This window comes from Macaca nemestrina, chromosome 12, assembly GCF_043159975.1.
Source record: "Macaca nemestrina isolate mMacNem1 chromosome 12, mMacNem.hap1, whole genome shotgun sequence".
Classification (NCBI taxonomy): Eukaryota; Metazoa; Chordata; class Mammalia; order Primates; family Cercopithecidae; genus Macaca; species Macaca nemestrina.
This window is the reverse complement of record NC_092136.1, coordinates 15112397-15129826: the sequence shown is the minus strand read 5'-3', so window position 1 is coordinate 15129826 and position 17430 is coordinate 15112397. Positions and strand designations below refer to the sequence as shown.

The 17430-nt window shown below is 36.6% G+C and overlaps 2 protein-coding genes across 2 annotated transcripts in view; both read right to left on the bottom strand.

The window, feature by feature from the left end:
- Positions 1 to 14374, bottom strand: part of LOC105496090 (olfactory receptor 10Q1) — a 128586-nt gene extending 114212 nt beyond the window's left edge. Inside the window, exon 1 of the mRNA XM_071074570.1 lies at positions 14286 to 14374. The gene's annotated coding sequence lies outside the window, so the exon portion shown is untranslated. The remainder of the gene's footprint in view (positions 1 to 14285) is intronic.
- Positions 9664 to 14322, bottom strand: LOC105496087 (olfactory receptor family 5 subfamily B member 3). The gene is given in 3 exon segments (XM_011766154.2): positions 9664 to 10329; positions 10332 to 10933; positions 14286 to 14322. Coding segments are annotated over 2 exon segments (948 nt in total). The 5' UTR covers positions 10911 to 10933; positions 14286 to 14322; the 3' UTR covers positions 9664 to 9960.
- Positions 14375 to 17430: the final 3056 nt, after the last annotated feature.

The window sequence follows — 17430 nt, the reverse complement described above, 5'->3', positions numbered from 1 at the left end:
AAGAATTTTATAAAATTGTTTATGTATTTTTCCATCTTTACTATTTTTACTTGACACATACTAATTGTACATATTTATGGGATACATTGTTATATAACAGTAAAATCAGGGTAATTTGCAAATCCATCATCTCAGATATTTATCATTGCTCTGCATTGGGAACATTAAAAATTCTCTCTTCTAGCTATTTGAAAATACATAATAATTTGTTGTTAACCATAAGCACCCTACAGTGCTACAGAACACTAGAACTTATATTTTATTTTCAGTGTTCTCATTTTTTTATATTTCTTATTGTACATTAATAACCACTATTTTTCTTTCATTTATTTCCAGTACTTAAATGGAATTAGAACACATGAAAAATGGTAGAAGAGTCATAATCTTAATCATTCTCCAAAAAATTGTATGCCAAGTTAACTAACTTTTCTATGTGTCACTGTCCTTATCTATACAATTGGCATAACATTTTCTCTATTTAACTATACTAATGTAATAAATTATGTCATTTAGAATACTTAGTGTAATATTTGCTGTATAGTGAGTATTCATTAATATCCACTACTACTAGCACTACTGAATACCTGTTTGTTAATACTATCATAGCAGACAGTGGCTTCATATTGATAAAGGTATGAAGTGACAAATAAAATACTAGCAGAAAAATGTAATGTAATGCTGATAAGTAAAATAGGCACAATAAAAATACTCAGCCAAGAAGCAAATGTAGGAATGTGAGAGCAAGAGTGAGAGAGAAAGCAACAGAATGCAAGAGAGAATGAGAAAGGGAGGGAGAGAAAGGATTGAAATTTAAGAGCAGAATCAGAAGGCAAATGTGTCAGAATACAGATGTAATATAGCCATTAAAAACAAGACTTCCAGAAGATTATTTTCACCAAGGTTATTGTAAGAGCATGTTTGTCCAGTAACTTGCCCAGATTAGACAGATAAGTGTAACTGATTAGCATTTTAGATAGAAACTATTTAGATGAATGTAGTCTTAAGAACATTATATCCACCAGTTGGATCTGTTTCATAGTCTGTGAAAACCCAGTTCATATAATTTCCAGAGTAGTTATGTCACAGAGCTATAAAGATTAAATTTAAACATTTATGGGACCCAGCTAACACAATGTGTGACATAAGAAACATATTCAGCTTGTTGGCCCCCTCTTATTTTCCTCCTGGATGACTTTGCAGATATACCAGCTTTAAAAGTAATGATCAACTTATAATAAATTTGTTCCATATATGTGCCCAGAATTAGAAAATAAAGTTTGCCTAGCTCTAAAACCTAAAGCATAGCCCGAATCACCTTGATTTAATCTACTCACTTAACCAAAGTATATTGAATCCCAACTGTGTTCCAGGAACTGTGTTAGCTACTTTGATTTTTCACAAAGTGAATAAATATTTACTTTTTATGTGGATAAAGAATGTGAATGCCACATCATATAGTGATAAGTACTATAATAAAATAAAATGTTATTTGATCACTGTGAAAATGTTCAGAATGTGCCATAACATCCTAGTGACCATGAGGCCCCTTCCTTCCATGAATTGCTCATTGAGATCAAACACATAAACATATGCATCTGATTGCAATTATTTTTGAAAAGAAGTTAATTTCCTCATTCCTCTGATATAATAAGAGTGGCCAATGCATTGTCCAAATTACTTTATTTATTCTTCCAGATATAAGGTACACTAAATCTTTGGCACAAGAACAAATGCACTATTATGAGGTGGGGTGGGACTATCTTTTCAACAAATAGTGGTAGAACAGCTGGACCTCTAATGCAAACAAGAAGAGGAGGAGGAGGAGGAGGAGGAGGAGGAGGAGAAGAAGAAGAAGAAGAAGAAGAAGAAGAAGAAGAAGAAGAAGAAGAAGAAGAAGAAGAAGAAGAAGAAGAAGAAGGAGGAGGAGGAGGAGGAGGAGGAGGAGGAGGAGGAGGAGGAGGAGGAGGAGGAGGAGGAGGAGAAGAAGAAGAAGAAGAAGAAGAGGAAGAGGAAGAGGAAGAAGAAGAAGAAGAAGAAGAGGAGGAGGAGGAGGAGGAGGAGGAGGAGGAGGAAGAGGAAGAAGAAGAAGAAGAAGAAGAAGAAGAAGAAGAAGAAGAAGAAGAAGAAGAAGAAGAAGAAGAAGAAGAAGAAGAATCCAAACATAGATAACTTATACTCTTCACAAAAATCAACTCAAAATGTCATCTGATAGGAGTAATTTGACTATCCCCTTTCCAATTTAAATGTCTTTTATTTCTTTTTCTTGTTTGATTCTTTTGCTAGTACTTTGTTGAACAGAAGTGGCAAAAGAGAGCATTTGCTGAGAAATCCACTGTTAGTCTGATAAGAGTTTCCTTATAAGTAACTAGCTGCTTTTCTCTTGCTGTTTTTAGAATTTTCTCTTTGTTTTTGACTTTTGGTAGTTTGACTACAATGTACCATGGAGAGGACCTTTTTGGGTTGTATCTATTTGAGGACCTACCGGGCTCTGATATCTGGATATCTAAATCTCTTGCTAGACTTTGGAAACTTTCAGCTATTATTTTGTTAAATATATTTTCTTCCCCCCTTTGTTTCCTCTTTGTCTCCTGGGACACCAAAAATTTAAATATTTGGTTGCTTTATGGTGTTCCATATGTTATGTAGGCTTTGTTCATTATTTTTTATTCTTTTTAAAAAACTTTTTATCTGTCTGCATTTTTTCAGAAAATCTGTCTTCAAGTTCTGAAATTCTTTCTTCTGCTTGATCTAGTTGAAGTTTTTGAATGCAGTTTTTTATTTCATTTAATGAATTCTTCAGTTCCCAAATTTCTGTTTGGATTCTTATATACGATATCTATCTCTTCAGTAAATTTCTCATTCATATCCTGAATTATGTTCATGATTTTTTTAATCAGTGTTCTCTTCTATCTCACTAAGCTTCTTTAATATCATTCAAATTATTTTGCGAGTATTCCATAAATTTCTTTTTCATTGGAATCTATAGCTGAAGAATTATTGTGTTCCTTAGGAGGTGTCATATGTCCCTGCTTTTTCATGTTTCTTGTGCTCTTACATTGATATTTCTGTATCTGGTGTTACAGTCACTTCTTCCACTTTTTTTTTAGATGTGCTTCCATAGGGAACTTTTTCCTCAAAATGCATATATGGTGTTGGTCGGATAAGGTACTTTGTCTTTGACTCTTGATGTGTGCAATAGTGTAGTATCTGTATGATTTCTTGACTTGTAAACAGAGTCAGTGATATCTGTGATTTTCTCAGTGGCTTAGAATGTGGCTGTTAGTGGAGGCTGTGGTGAGGTTTTGTTGGGGGCAGGATGTCAGGTGAGCCAGTCCTTGGGCCCCAGAGGTGGCAGCAGCATGCCAAGCATGCTTGTTCTTGGGTCCCAGGGCAGTGAACACTGGCTCCCATGTTAGCCTGTCTAGGCAGGTTGATTTTTGGACCTTGGACCTCCAGGTTGCTTGGTCTGGTGCCAGCAGTGGGCTGGGCAGGGCAGGTGGGTAAGTTCAAGCCCCTGGGAAGTGGATGTGGCATGGACAATGACAGTATCAGTGATGGGATAACCCTCTGGCTCCCGAGTGGTCTGCACTGGTGTTGGCCATAGTTGTGACAGACTGAGTGGGCCAGTCCCCAGGCTTGCAGGTTGGTGCCTGTGAGTGAGTTTCAGCTGTGGTGGTTGCAGCCTGTTGGGTAGGCTTATCCTCAGGCTCCCAGGAGGAGTGCTCAGGTGCCACCAGTGATATAGGATAGAGCAGGGTGATCCACATGGCCTCAGACCAAGAGCTCCAGAGCTCAGAGGGGTGAAGCTGGGCTGGATGGGCCTGTTCTCAGGGCCTTGGTGGTGCATGTGGTGCTGGCTGTGGTAGGCAGGGGCAGGGTAATCCTCAGGCCCCCAGTGGAATGCTCGGGTGTGTGTGGCAGCCGTTGCTCAGCAGTCTTGCTGGGTTCTTTTCAGTTTGGTTGGGCAGTATGTGCTTTAGTCCCAGGTGGTGACCGTGGGTCACTATGCACAGAGGCCCTGCTATTGAGGTGACCAGGGTGCAGGATGATTGCCAATGGCTTGTGATTTGGCACTGGTGGTAGCAGCTAGCAGTAGGACAGTGGTTTTTAACAATGAAAGAAGGAAAATCCAAAGGCTACATATTGTCATTCCATTCATGCAACATAGAAATGTAAAAACATCAATGATTTCCAAGGGTTGGGGGAGTTGGAAGTGGCTGTCTATAAAAAACATGCAAAGGGAAATTTTAGGATGAATCAGATATTTTCTATGGTGCTCTGCTGGTGAACACATGCCTGCATCTGTCCAAACTCATAGAACTACACGTAGCAAAGAGTGAATGTATCGCATACAAATTAAAAATGATCAACCAAGAGTACAGGGGAATTCCAGAATTAAACAGACTGTGAAAAAAAAAATCTAATTTTATTATAAATGTATGACTTTACTTCACTGAAAGGAGATGAGGGGGGAAAAAAAAGCCAAGCTAAGTAAGTTTGGAAAAACAATGTGCTAACCAGAAGCCCTAAAGCTAAAAATAAGTTTTGTAAAAATACTGTGCTTTAGTTGCTAAAGTTGTTTCTCATGGAGGTATGGATTAACAATTATGCAACTGCTTTACTCCTATGCTGGAGATGGAATAAACTGAATTAGAGTCACAGACATAGGGGAGGAAAAGGTTCCTCAACCCTTCTAGGGTTCCTGGCTAGGTCTGAGATAAAAACTGACAAAGACAGACTAACAGGGGAAAAGCGTAACAGATTAATTTAATCAAAATTCTATGTGACACGGGAGCCTTCAGGAATGAAGACTCAAAGATCCAGGGAAAATTGTTTGTTTTTATGCTTAGGTTAATGGAAGTGTGACTGCATGTGGAAATGTGACTGGACAAGGTATATGACCTAATGGTAATAGTGAGAAAACCCAGCAAGGCCTGTCTGTTCAGATACTTCTTGGCCTCTCTGTTGTAGCATTTCTTCCTTCCAGGTAATGGGCAGGACCTCTCTGGAATGAGGGTCAATTATTTTTGTAACTTTTCTTTTAGGTTTGGGGGTACATGGGTAAGTTTGTATATAGGTAAACTTGTGTCACGGGGGTTTGTTGTACAGATTAATTCATCACCCGTATGCTAAGGCTAGTTATTTATTTCCAATAGTTATTTTTTTCTGATCCTCTCCCTCCTTCCACCCTCCACCCTTAAGCAGGCTCCAGTGTCTTTTGTTCCCTTCTTTGTGTCCATGAGTTCCTATCATTTAGTTCCCACCTATTAAGTGAGATAATGTGGTTTTTGTACTCCCTATTCAATAAAAGGTGCTGGGTAACAGGCTAGCCATACACAGAAGATTGAAACTGGACCTCTTCCTTGAACCATATACAAAAATCTACTCAAGTTGGATTAAAGACTTCAATGTAAAACTCTAAGCTAGAAAAACCCTGGAAGACAACCTAGGCAATAGCATTCTGAACATAGGAACTGGCAAAGATTTCACAACAAGGAAAAAAAGCAATTGCAACAAAAGCAAAAGTTGACAAATAGGATCTAATTAAACCAAGAGTTTCTGCACAGCAGAAGAAACTATCAACAGAATAAGACAACCTACACAATAGGAGAAAATATTTGCAAACTATGCATCTGAGAAAGGTCTACTATCCTACTTCCATAAGGAACTTAAGCAAATTTACAAGAAACAAACAACCCCATTAAAGAGTGCCCAAAGGACATTAACAGACACCTTTCAAAAGAAGACATACATGTGGCCAACAAGCATATGAGCCCCTTTTTTTATGACAAGCTCCTAGATAGAAAGGTGGGAGAAAGAGTAATATTTCTAGGTTTTATGGCTCGCTCTGGGGAAAAGGAGTTCTAGTTTCTATGGTCCACCATGGAGAAGAGTAATTCTGGTTTCTGACCTACTTTGGGGAAGAAAGAGGGGAAAGAGACAGGATGACAGGGGAAGGTCAGAACGACTTTGGTTCTGAGGCTTCTTCTGAGGCCTTCCAATGTCCTTTTGTTCAAAGTACTCGTCATGACAAAGTGCCATACTTTGGGGCGTCATTTTCTAAGCCCCAACAGAGACATCGGTATGAACTCATATTTAGTTTAATATAATGAATAAATTTAGAAATAAATGTGGTTTGCTCTGTATACAGGGTACAGGAATATATACTTAGTTCTTTTGATAAAAGAGCCTAGAAGAAGTGAAACAGCAATAACAGCAAGCACACTCTGTCCAGATGTTGGCTTGTAAACACCATTCTCTATCAAAATAAAGAACCCTCTTTGTAGAAGTAGTGGACTCTGTGACAGTGGTAGGAAAAATACAAGATGAGCTTACAGCATCATGTAATGCCCTAGAGTAAGGACATATTCTAAATAAAATAAAAACAAAACACAAAGGGTGAACAATGTCAAAGGAACATAAGGGCCTTCTGAAAGAGCTTCAAGGGATGAAAGTGGAAACATTTAGACCAAGAAAAATAAAACAAAAACCTAGTATTGCCTTATAATCCAGTATAAAGTAAACAAACCAGAACACGCTAATATAAATGATGATTATAAATAAATAAATGAGAAAGGAGACAAATCTTGCTTACAGAAAAACTCCAAATAAGTTGTTTAAACACTGATCTCAGCAAGAGGTGGAGCTTAATTCCCACACACCAGCAGTGTGAGCTGGAATTAATGATTTGTTTCTAAAGAATAGAGCAGAGAAAGGGGGAACAAAAAGTAACTCTATGAGAGATAATTAAGCAAACTTTACCTAACATCTGTGATCATGTTAAACTCATCACTGATAAGTCATGTTGATAGCATGTGTCCATGATATGATGTGCTAGAAGAGAAATTTTATCACTGATGTTACTTGAAAAACAGCACAGCCCCAGGAAAATAATGAGAAAACCTCAGAAAAACATAATTTCCATTTCAGACATTCTATGAAATGTCTCACCAGCACTCCCTCAAAACACAGGGAAAGATGGACAATCTGCCATAACTAGAAGAGATTAAGGAAACCTGACAACTAAATGCAAGAAGAGGAAAAGAGTGGAAAAATGAATGAGATTGGAGTAAGTTCTGAAGTGTAGAAAGTAATAGTGCGTCTATCTTTTTTTTTTTTTTGTAGTTTTGACAAATGTACCATCATAAGATAAGATTATGACACAGGAGAAATCAGGCAAGTGTTTGTATTAGATTTGTACAGCTGCTGTTACAAAACGTCACATACCAGGAAGCTTCAAACAACAGGTATTTATTCTTTCACAGTTTGGAAGCCAGAAGTGCCAAATCAGTGACCCTGGACTGAAATCAGCACAGTAGCAAGGCCTGCTTGCTTCATAAACTATAAATGAGAATTTTATTTCTTGCCTCTTCCATTTGATGGTGGCTGCAGGTATTCCAAATATTGTGGTCATGTCACTTTAGTCTCTGCTTTCATGGCCACTTTGCCGACTCTTTTTTTGTCTGTCATCACATCTCTCTGTCTTCTTCTGATAGTGACATATGTGGGCCTTTAGGGCTCACACAGGTAATCCACAATACTATCTCCATCTTAATCACCTCTACATAGTCCTTTTAGGCAATATAAGGTAACATCGAAAGGTTCCAGGAATCAGGATGCATAAAGATTGTGCATTATAACAGCCTATTGAATTTATGTTATGTTTGCTACTGACAGATATTGTCATGTTTATATTCTACATGGATGTTTAGAATCATTTCAGTTAATTCTATAATTTATGTGTATGAAGTAATTTTCAAATGTAATCAGATGTTAAACCTTAAATAATTTCACATTTAATGTATTTTTATGATTTACTAAGTAGTATTTATTTGATATATTATTTTCTACTTAATGAGATGTCACATCTAAGTAAAAATTATGAGATGGCTTCAAATAAGCTACTTGATGATAGAATTTTCAGGAAACGATTATGTCTAAAAGTTGGAGAAAAAGTGCTTAGAATATAGGTAAAAATGTTTCAGCAAAGAAATTATCTGTGTCTTTTGAAATGAACTATATGTCTGAATAGTAGGCTTATATGATAGATAGTTTGCTATAATCATGAATGGTTCAAAGGTTCAACATATTGATACAATTAGACTCAAAGCTTAATTATTTTATCCATTCATTCAACAAATACTTATTGAGAATCTCCTAGGAAACACACTCATTCAGGTACTAAAGATCTCATAAAAAAACAAAAAAATTCACTGCTTTAATGAAGTTTGCCTTCTAGTTGGATAGGAGGATATATAGTAAACAAGAGAATAAATATACAGGAGAGTGTGAGTAAAAATGAGGAAGAATAACACGAGATGAGGGGCAGTGTACATGGGGTGGGGAGAGGGATTATTTTATAAAGGTGGTGAAGGAAAGACTCTATGACTGGGTCACATTTAAGGGAAGACCTGAATGGAGCGAGGAAATATTATGCATAGAGAGTAGCAAGTGCACAGGCCCTGAGGTTGGAGCAGGCTTGGAGTTGTGAAAAACAGCAAGGAGAGCAGCCTGGATGAAATGGAGTAAAACACAGGTGAAGCAGCAAAAGGTGATGTATGTCAACTAAACTAAGAATGAAGGAGCAGAATTAACAATTTCAAAGCATTTGCAGAAAGAAAAATGTACATTTTTTTGTTTCTCAGTACATTTTGTAAACACTGTAAAAGTTGGTAGCAATATACAAAGAAATGCTTTTATTTTTACTCAATTTTTCTGGTACTCTAGTTATTTTATCCTTTTAAAATTTAAAACATGAACATGTTGCTTCTATAAATCAGTAATGACACAAATATTAATTCATATGAGATGCTATATTTACATATTCTTGATAAAATGTGCCAAGGAAAAGCATATACTTTCATTTAATAATATGTTCTCTTTTAAACAAAATGAGGACTCCTGGAACAGTATTCAGCGAAATAAATTTAAAAGCATTAGGCTCAACTTTATATTCCACTCCCCAAATTAAGTATTTAAATTATTTTTACTAAATATTAGTGTATTACTCAGGGTTCTACAGAGACACAGAACCAATAGATAGATAGATAGATAGATAGATAGATAGATAGATAGATAGATAGATAGATAGATAGATAAAAGGAGATTTATTATGGGAACTGGCTCATGTGAATATGCAGGTTGAGAAGTCTCACAATATACTGTCTGCAAACTGGAGAACCAGGAAGGCCAGTAGAGTAATTTGGAGTTTGAAGATCTGAGAAAGGTCAGGACAGGGTTGTGGAACTTGTATAAGGCCTGGAGGCCAAAGGCCCAACAAACCAGGAACTCAAATGTCTAAGAACGAGAGAAGATGAATGTCCCAGCTCAAGAAGAGACACAATTCATCCTTCCTCCACCATTTTGTTCTTTTCAGGTGAGCCCTCAGTAGATTGAATGATGGCCACCCACACTGGAGAGGGCAGATCTTCCTTACTCAGTCTCCTGATTCAAATATTAATCTCTTCTGGAAACACTTTCACAGACATATTCAGAATAATGTTTAAGCAGCTATCTGGGCATCCCTTAATCCAGTCAAACGGACGCATAAAATTAACCATCAGAACTTGCCACATTACGTTTAATCTGGGCACATTTTCCACACCTATGGAAAATTCCCCACTTCATGGGAAACCTTCATGTACTTTTATTAATGGACTTGTTTTTGCTCTGGTTTTATGTATATTTGCATTGACATGTGGTAGATAAAAATGCATGTAGAATAAGTGAATACATTAATATCTTTAAGGTTTTTGGCAAGGAAGCCCCAAGATGTCTTAGCCACTCTTGTCCAGGTATTATGTTTCTGGACATAATGTTTCTTTTTACTTAGACAATAGACTTTTAAACAGGCATGGCAATCACTTCAGGAATTTAACTTGATTGTGGACCTTAAATGTGATTCAGAACACGGAGAAGATCCGAGAGAAATGAAACTAGGTTATGGTGCATCCTACAATGTTAAACTGACCATCCTAGAGACAATTTTGCCTTCTCAATAACTTTCTTGAATGCACTCTTCACTTCCTTGTTCCTCAGACTATAGACCAGGGGGTTCAGCATGGGGATGACCATTGTATAGAACACAGATGCCATTTTGTCTGTGTCCATGGAGTGACTAGAGCTGGGTTGTAAGTACATGAAGATAATAGTCCCATAAAAGATGGTGACTGCAATGAAGTGAGAGGCACAGGTGGACAAAGCCTTCTGGTATCCCGAAGCTGAATGCATCTTTAGGATGGTGATAAAAATGAATATATAGGATATCAAGATAACCAGGAGAGCTAAAAAGATATCGAAGCTCACAACATAAACAAGAACAAGCTCACTAAAACATGTCTATCAGAGCAAGAGAGAACCACAACTGCTGGAATATCACAGAAAAAGTGATGGACTTCATTGGACTTACAGAAAGAGAGACTAAATGTGTCCCCAGTGTGGATGGAGGCATTCAGGAAACCACAGAGGTAGGAGCCTATGGTCAGACGAGCACATACACTTGTTGTCATGGTTGTGGTATAATGCAGGGGTTTGCACACTGCCACATAGCGGTCATAGGCCATTGAGGCCAAGAGGTAATTTTCCACAGTGGCAAAAGCTACAAAAATATACATTTGAGCAGCACATGCATTGTAGGAGATGACCTTGTCTTCTATAAGGAATCCAGCCATGACGGTGGGAGTGACAGCTGAAGAGTAGCAAAAGTCCACTAAAGACAAGTTACTGAGAAAAAAGTACATGGGATTGTGGAGACAGGAATCCCAGAATATTACTACAATAATTCCCAGGTTTCCAACCAGAGTGATAATATAGATGAAGAGGAACATTATAAAGAGGGGAACCTGCAGTTCTGAGTCATTGGTTAGTCCTAGAAGAATGAACTGTGTTACTTCTGTCTTATTTTCCATCATTGCTCTGGAGGACTCACAGGATGCTTGTAGCAATACAAAAAGGAACAATGTGATAAATAAATTGAATTAAAATTGAAAAGTATAAGTACAATATGTATTCCTTCATTGTAGCAATAACTTGTACTTCAAGATTCCCTAGAAAAAACGTGGCCTTGACAACCAAAGGTAGTGCATTAATTATACAGAATTACATACTGTTGAAACTGAAGAATCTTAATAGATTATTTGCACAATTTTTAGATGTTATAAATTTGTAAACTCATATGTAGAAAATTTACTAACCTGATCAAGATGACTCGTCTAGATGCATCTGTCTGTCAATTCACCTTTCCTGAGCAAGGTAAAAGCTGACGCATGTTGCTAATTTGCCAAGAACTTGTCTAGACATTTTAGACATATATTCATTATTTCCTTGCAACGATATTATGTATTTGATTAGTTGTTGCATTCATTTAAATTATGAAGCACAGGAGGTTGAGTAACATATTCATATTTATACAAGTGTTAAATGGCAAGCCATGCTTTGGATCCATGCCAACTTTTGAACGCATGTTGAATGGTTCCTAAGTCTAATGGTCTAAACTGTATTTAAATCAAATTGAATACAACTCAATTTACAATCACTCATTGTCTCCTTTGGTACAAACTCAGTGTTTTGGGTTTCACAATGAAGTAAGCGAGTAATATACGCTTACTGAAAGTGGTGGGATAACTGGGTTGTTAGGGGCATGTTCAACTAGCAGAAACAATTCTGAGAGAAGCCTATCATCAGATACGGCAGATACAGAGCTTGAGTTCTTGGAAGAGAGGCATGTCAGTCCACCACTTACCACCTGGGGACCACTGGTTCTAATCTAATTCCCTTAAACATCACATTTTCTTCTGTAAAACTAAAACAGTAATGTGACCTACTTTGAGGTAGTATTGTGAGAATTAAATAAGATAATCTATTAAAAATGCTAAATGTTAAGCACAGCCTAATGAGTGCTAGTTATAATATTAAATACTATTAGGATGGGTGATAATCTTTTTGTTGGTTTTATAAAAGTGGATGGTGACAAGCAGGGCTGCAGGCATGGGTGAGTTTTGAAATACTGAAGCTCCCATGTCCAATTTTCTTTTCCTCCATACTAGGACCACTGAGATTTTCTGTGTTTCTTTCAGGTTGTTCTTCCTCCAAGCAAATGATTGTCTGCTCTGGAAAATTCACACAAGCCTTTCTTTTTCTTAATTTCTCCCTTGAAATCCACATTTTAGTGTGGGTAAAAAAGTTTCTTTTTCCTAAAGCCATTCTTTCTCTTATTACTGTTATTCTATAGTTAAAGATTAAGGGTTAAAATTTCCTACTTTATGGGCTATCTTTATTTAGCTCACAGATCTGATTTGGTAGCAAGTTCCATGTGATAAAATATTTTTTTTGAATGTATTCTTGATTAGGAACAATATTTTATTATTTATTTATTTATGTTGTTTTTAAATTTCAATGCTCATTTTAGATACAAGGGTTACACGTACAGATTTGTTACGTGGGAATATTGCATAATGCTGAGGTTTGGAGTATGGATACTGTCACCCTGGTGGTGAGCATACCATCTGATAGGTAGTTCTTAAGCCCACTCTCTCTTTCTCCATTAGTCCACAGTGTCTATTGTTCCCATATTTAGGTCCATGTGTTCTCATCATTTAGCCCTCACTTATTAGTGAGGACGTGAGGTATTTGGTTTTCTGTTATTGTGTTACTTTGCTTAAGATTATGGCCTCCAGATTCATCCACATTGCTGCAAAGGATGTGATTTCATTTTTTATGGCTATGTAGTATTCCAAAAATCTGGTGTACAGATTTCTTCAAAAACTTAAAACAGAGCTACTATTTGACCCAGTATATACCCAAAAGGTAATAAGTCACTTACTAAAAAGACAAATACGTATGGTCAACCTAAATGCCCATCAATGATAGATTGGATAAAGAAATGTGGTACATATACACCACAGAATATTATACAGCCATAAAAAAGAACGAGATCATCTCCTTTGCAGGGACGTAGATGGATCTGGAAGCCATTATCCTCAGCAAACTAATGCAGAAACAGAAAATCAAATACTGCATGCTCTCACTTTTAAGTGGGAGCTGAATGATGAAAAGACATGGACACATGGTAGAGAACAACACACACTGGGATCTGTCAAAGGGTGGTGGGTAGGAGGAGGGAGAGCACCAGGAAGAAAAGCTAATGGATGCTGGGCTTAATACCTAGGTGATGGGATGATCTGTACAGCTAATCACCATGGCACATCTTTAGCTATGTAACAAACCTGCACATCCTGCATGTGTACCCCTGAACTTTAAAGTTGGACACTTTTTTTAAAAAGACACATGTACCTATAAGATCATCAGCACACTATTCACAACAACAAATGTATAGAATCAACCCTGGTGCCCATCAGTGGTAGACTGGATAAAGAAGTTGTGATACATATACACCATGGAATATTACACAGCCATGAAAATAAGAATGAAATCAGGAACAATACTTTAAATCTTTGTACTTGGATTGGGGTCTTTAGAAGGGTATCCAACCAATACTAACTACTGTTTCCTACTGTCTTTCTCTGAAACACTTGGCAACTTCACTTCCCAAGCCTGAGGTATGAAGATGTTATATTGCTAACTTTAACATACATGACCACTTTTAGCATACACTATGTTCTACCAATAATAAAAACTTTATATATAAATGATGTGTGTGTGTATGTGTGTGTGTGAGAGAGAGAGAGAGTTAGGTATTATTATTGTTACTATTACTTTATCATTAAGAACATTGAGAATTTGAGAAGTGATGTGATGCTCCAACATTATATGGCTAGTTTGAGAGTCAAGATTCAAGGGTTAAATCCATCTTCAATCTAAAGTCAAAACTTTCAGCCACATCACTGTCAACATATGTAGATGTGCTAATAATAGTAAGAATGAGATCATTAAAAAAAGTTAAAACACAGGTCATAGCTTGTTAATTCATTTAACACCCTTTTGTAGTTTAGAGAATGAACATTTCACCCTTTTCTGTTTGTTTTTGTTTTTGTACCACTCATGAGAAGCCAATACATAACGAACAGATAAAATTACCACCTAGTCAATCAGAGTATCATCTATCTTATCTTTTGTTCATATCTTTGGAGGAAGAAGCATGTTTCATAAGAACCACTAAATTTCCTATAATGGAACATTTATGCCCTACGCCCACCTCAGTATTTTAGAAAAAAATGTTAAAAACACCTATTTCTGCTCTCAAGTAACTTACAGTAGGTGTAGCTGCCCCACTGCTTTTGCATGAGTTATACTTCTCTCTAAAATGTTTCTTAGATATAGAAGCTTACCTTACAGCTGGAGGAGCAGAAACAGCCAATACAGAATAGTTTGTCTGTAATCAGCAAATCAGCCATGGAATATTGCATTAATATGTTTGGAGAAGCTTGCTTTCAGGTACTGGTCAACAGGTTTCAAGGTCTCCAGGCATGGAAAAATAAAGGGAAGAGCATTAAGATGGAACAAGTCCTGAATCTCCTATTAATTCTTTCTGGGAACTTAAAGGAGTTACTTATCTTCCCCTTTCTCGAGAAAATAAACATGTTAAGATTACCTCTCTCACATAATTCACAGAATTGCATCTGTAAATAACAAGTAAGTGAGGGCTGTAAAACATCTTGCTAAGGGGTCATCGTGCAAAAGTCAGTCAATGTAATTTTTAACTTGGGATGTTTTCCCTGAGCAGGGTTGAAGGTTCATAGCAAAGCCTCAGGTCAGAAGGCATGCATGAACTAAAAACAATTATCCTTTAGATGAATAAATGATGATCCATGGAGCTTTGTACACAGTGTGGTCTCTCTAAAACTACATCATGTTGGGAGTCATGTTGGGATTTCATATGCTAATATATGGAGATATGAGGAGAATTATAAGGGCATGGAGATCTCTGGAGATGTTCCCTGTGAGAGGATCTACAGCTCCTCATTCTACTTTCCTGGTGAAGAAGCAATTAAAGCTGCCAGTGGGGATCAAGCTTATTATTTTTAATATACCCACATAATTTGTGTGCATATTAAATTTGTTATTTCTTTTTTCATTCGCTAATGAATGCATAATTTACATACAGTAATACCCAGTATTAATACACACTGTACTGTATAGTTCTAAGAATTTTGTCAAATATATGGTCACATAATGACTACAACAATTACATTAAAAACATTTTCTAAGTCTACTTTTTGGTAACCTCTTTTCCCACCCACTATCCTGGCAACAAGTAAATTGTTTTTGTCCAAATAATTTTGCTTTTGCTAGAATGTCTTTAAATATAATCCTAGAATATGTAGTCTTTGAGTCTGGCATCTTTCACTTTCACTTAGCAATTGAAACCCACATATATTGTTGCCTATGTCAGCGTTAAATCTTTTTTATTGTAGAAGAATATTGTATTATGTGGACATTATAGATTGTTTTTCTCATTGTGCAACTGAGGAACATTTGTACTGGTTTTAGAGTTTGGTGAGTAGAAATAAAGCTGATCTAAGCATTTCATTAATGATTTCTGGGCGAGGCACTGTAGTTCATGCCTGTAATCCTAGCACTTTGGGAGGCTGAGGTGGGTGGATCACTTGAGGTAAGAAGTTTAAGACCAGCCTGGTCAACATGGTGAAGCTCAGTCTCTACTAAAAATACAAAAATTAGCCAGGCATGGTGGTAGGCGCCTGTAATCCCAGCTCCTCAGGAGGCTGAGGCAGGAGAATTGCTTGAACCTGGGAGGCAGAGGCGGAGGCTGCAGTGAGCCAAGATTGTGTCTCTGTACGCCAGCCTGGGTGACAGAGTGAGAGTCTGTCTCAAAAAAAAAAAAAGATTTCTGAGGTGAACATAGATTTTCATTTCATTTGAATAAATATTGATGAGTCAGACTGAATTGTTGCATGGTAGGCACATGTTTATCTGAATAAGAAACTGTCAACATCTTTTCTGAAGATATTCTATTATTTTGAATTCCTTCTAGCAGTCCATTCAAATTGTCTCACCTCTGTGTCAGCATTTTATATTTAAAAATTTTGTAATTTAATTTTTTTTTTTTACTTCTTTTTGTTTTTCTCTAAGACATTTCCTTAAGAATTTTCTTAACACTTACCTACCTTATCACCACAGTTCTGGCCTGGGGATGCTTTTCTTTTCCAACAAAGGAGACAGATTCGTCCTTTTGCATGGATTCATCGTTTGCGCTGTTGCTTCTGAGCCCACACTACACTCCCAAGCAGACTTATCACATCTCTCTTAGTACAAGCGAGTGTCATGGTTAAACATTTGTTCTGTGCACCATGGTTGCTTCACCTCAAATTTGAGTAAGAAATGTAGCCTTTCCAATTTCAGCTTCCTTCTGTAAGAAAGAAAATATTATCTTGTCATTCACATAAGATTTTCAAAAAGATAATCACATGACATATTTATAGAGCACAGCACACTTTCTACCACATATCAGGTGTTCAATAGGTTAAATATTAATATTTATTATTTATAATATTTTCCATAGATAGGTCACAAAAATAGTGGTATACAAACAATCCACCTGCTTTTCTACATGTGTATGCCCCATTCCAGCTAGGCAGGACATATAATAGTTCTAGATAATGAACTATAGAAAAAATTATAATGTTGGTTGAAACATACATACTACTCTCCAGTTATCTCATCTCCTGCTATGATAATCAAAAGGCTTAATGTTCCAGCAGGTGCAGAAACAGATGATGATACCTTCATCAGCAGGTGTCTTTGAGTGACCACATACAGCTTTTCACTTAGCCAGACAACCTGTATGACAGACATGTAGTAGCATAAGTAAGAAATAAATCTGTAGGATGCTGAATATTTATCTTCCAAAATATCAGATTCTAATACTTGGAATTGGTAAATTACACCTTATATGACAATTGCTTTGCAGTTATGATCAAATTAAGGATAGTGAGATGGAGATTAATCTAAATTATTCAGTGGGCTGTAAATGTAGTTACCAGTTCCTTCTAAGATGGGTGCAGGAAAAATGATAGATTAGAATATTTTAAGGGCCTGTTACTCCACAGAAACACAAAAAAGCAAGCAAAAACTGGCACAATCAACTTTGTTTGAACTCTGGAAAATAGTCAAGGATCTACAGAAACAAAGAGAATGATGATTCAAGAAAAAGGTGACCTCACATGACATTTTTAGGAAATATCTGTTAAACTGCTATGTGACCACAAGTAAAGAAACAAAGACATCAGAGGCCACATATGATAATAAATATATTCTTTCAAATATTTTAATAAATAAATAATAAATAATAAATAAATAATAAAACTCACTAAATAAACAACTGCACTCAGAGCAAGCAAAAACAAATGAAACTGGGGGTAGGAGGGGAGATAATCTGACTTCCAGAATTACCATACTATAATTTTAAAAATATCAAACTTTCAACCAAAAATAAGAGACATATGAAGGATCAAG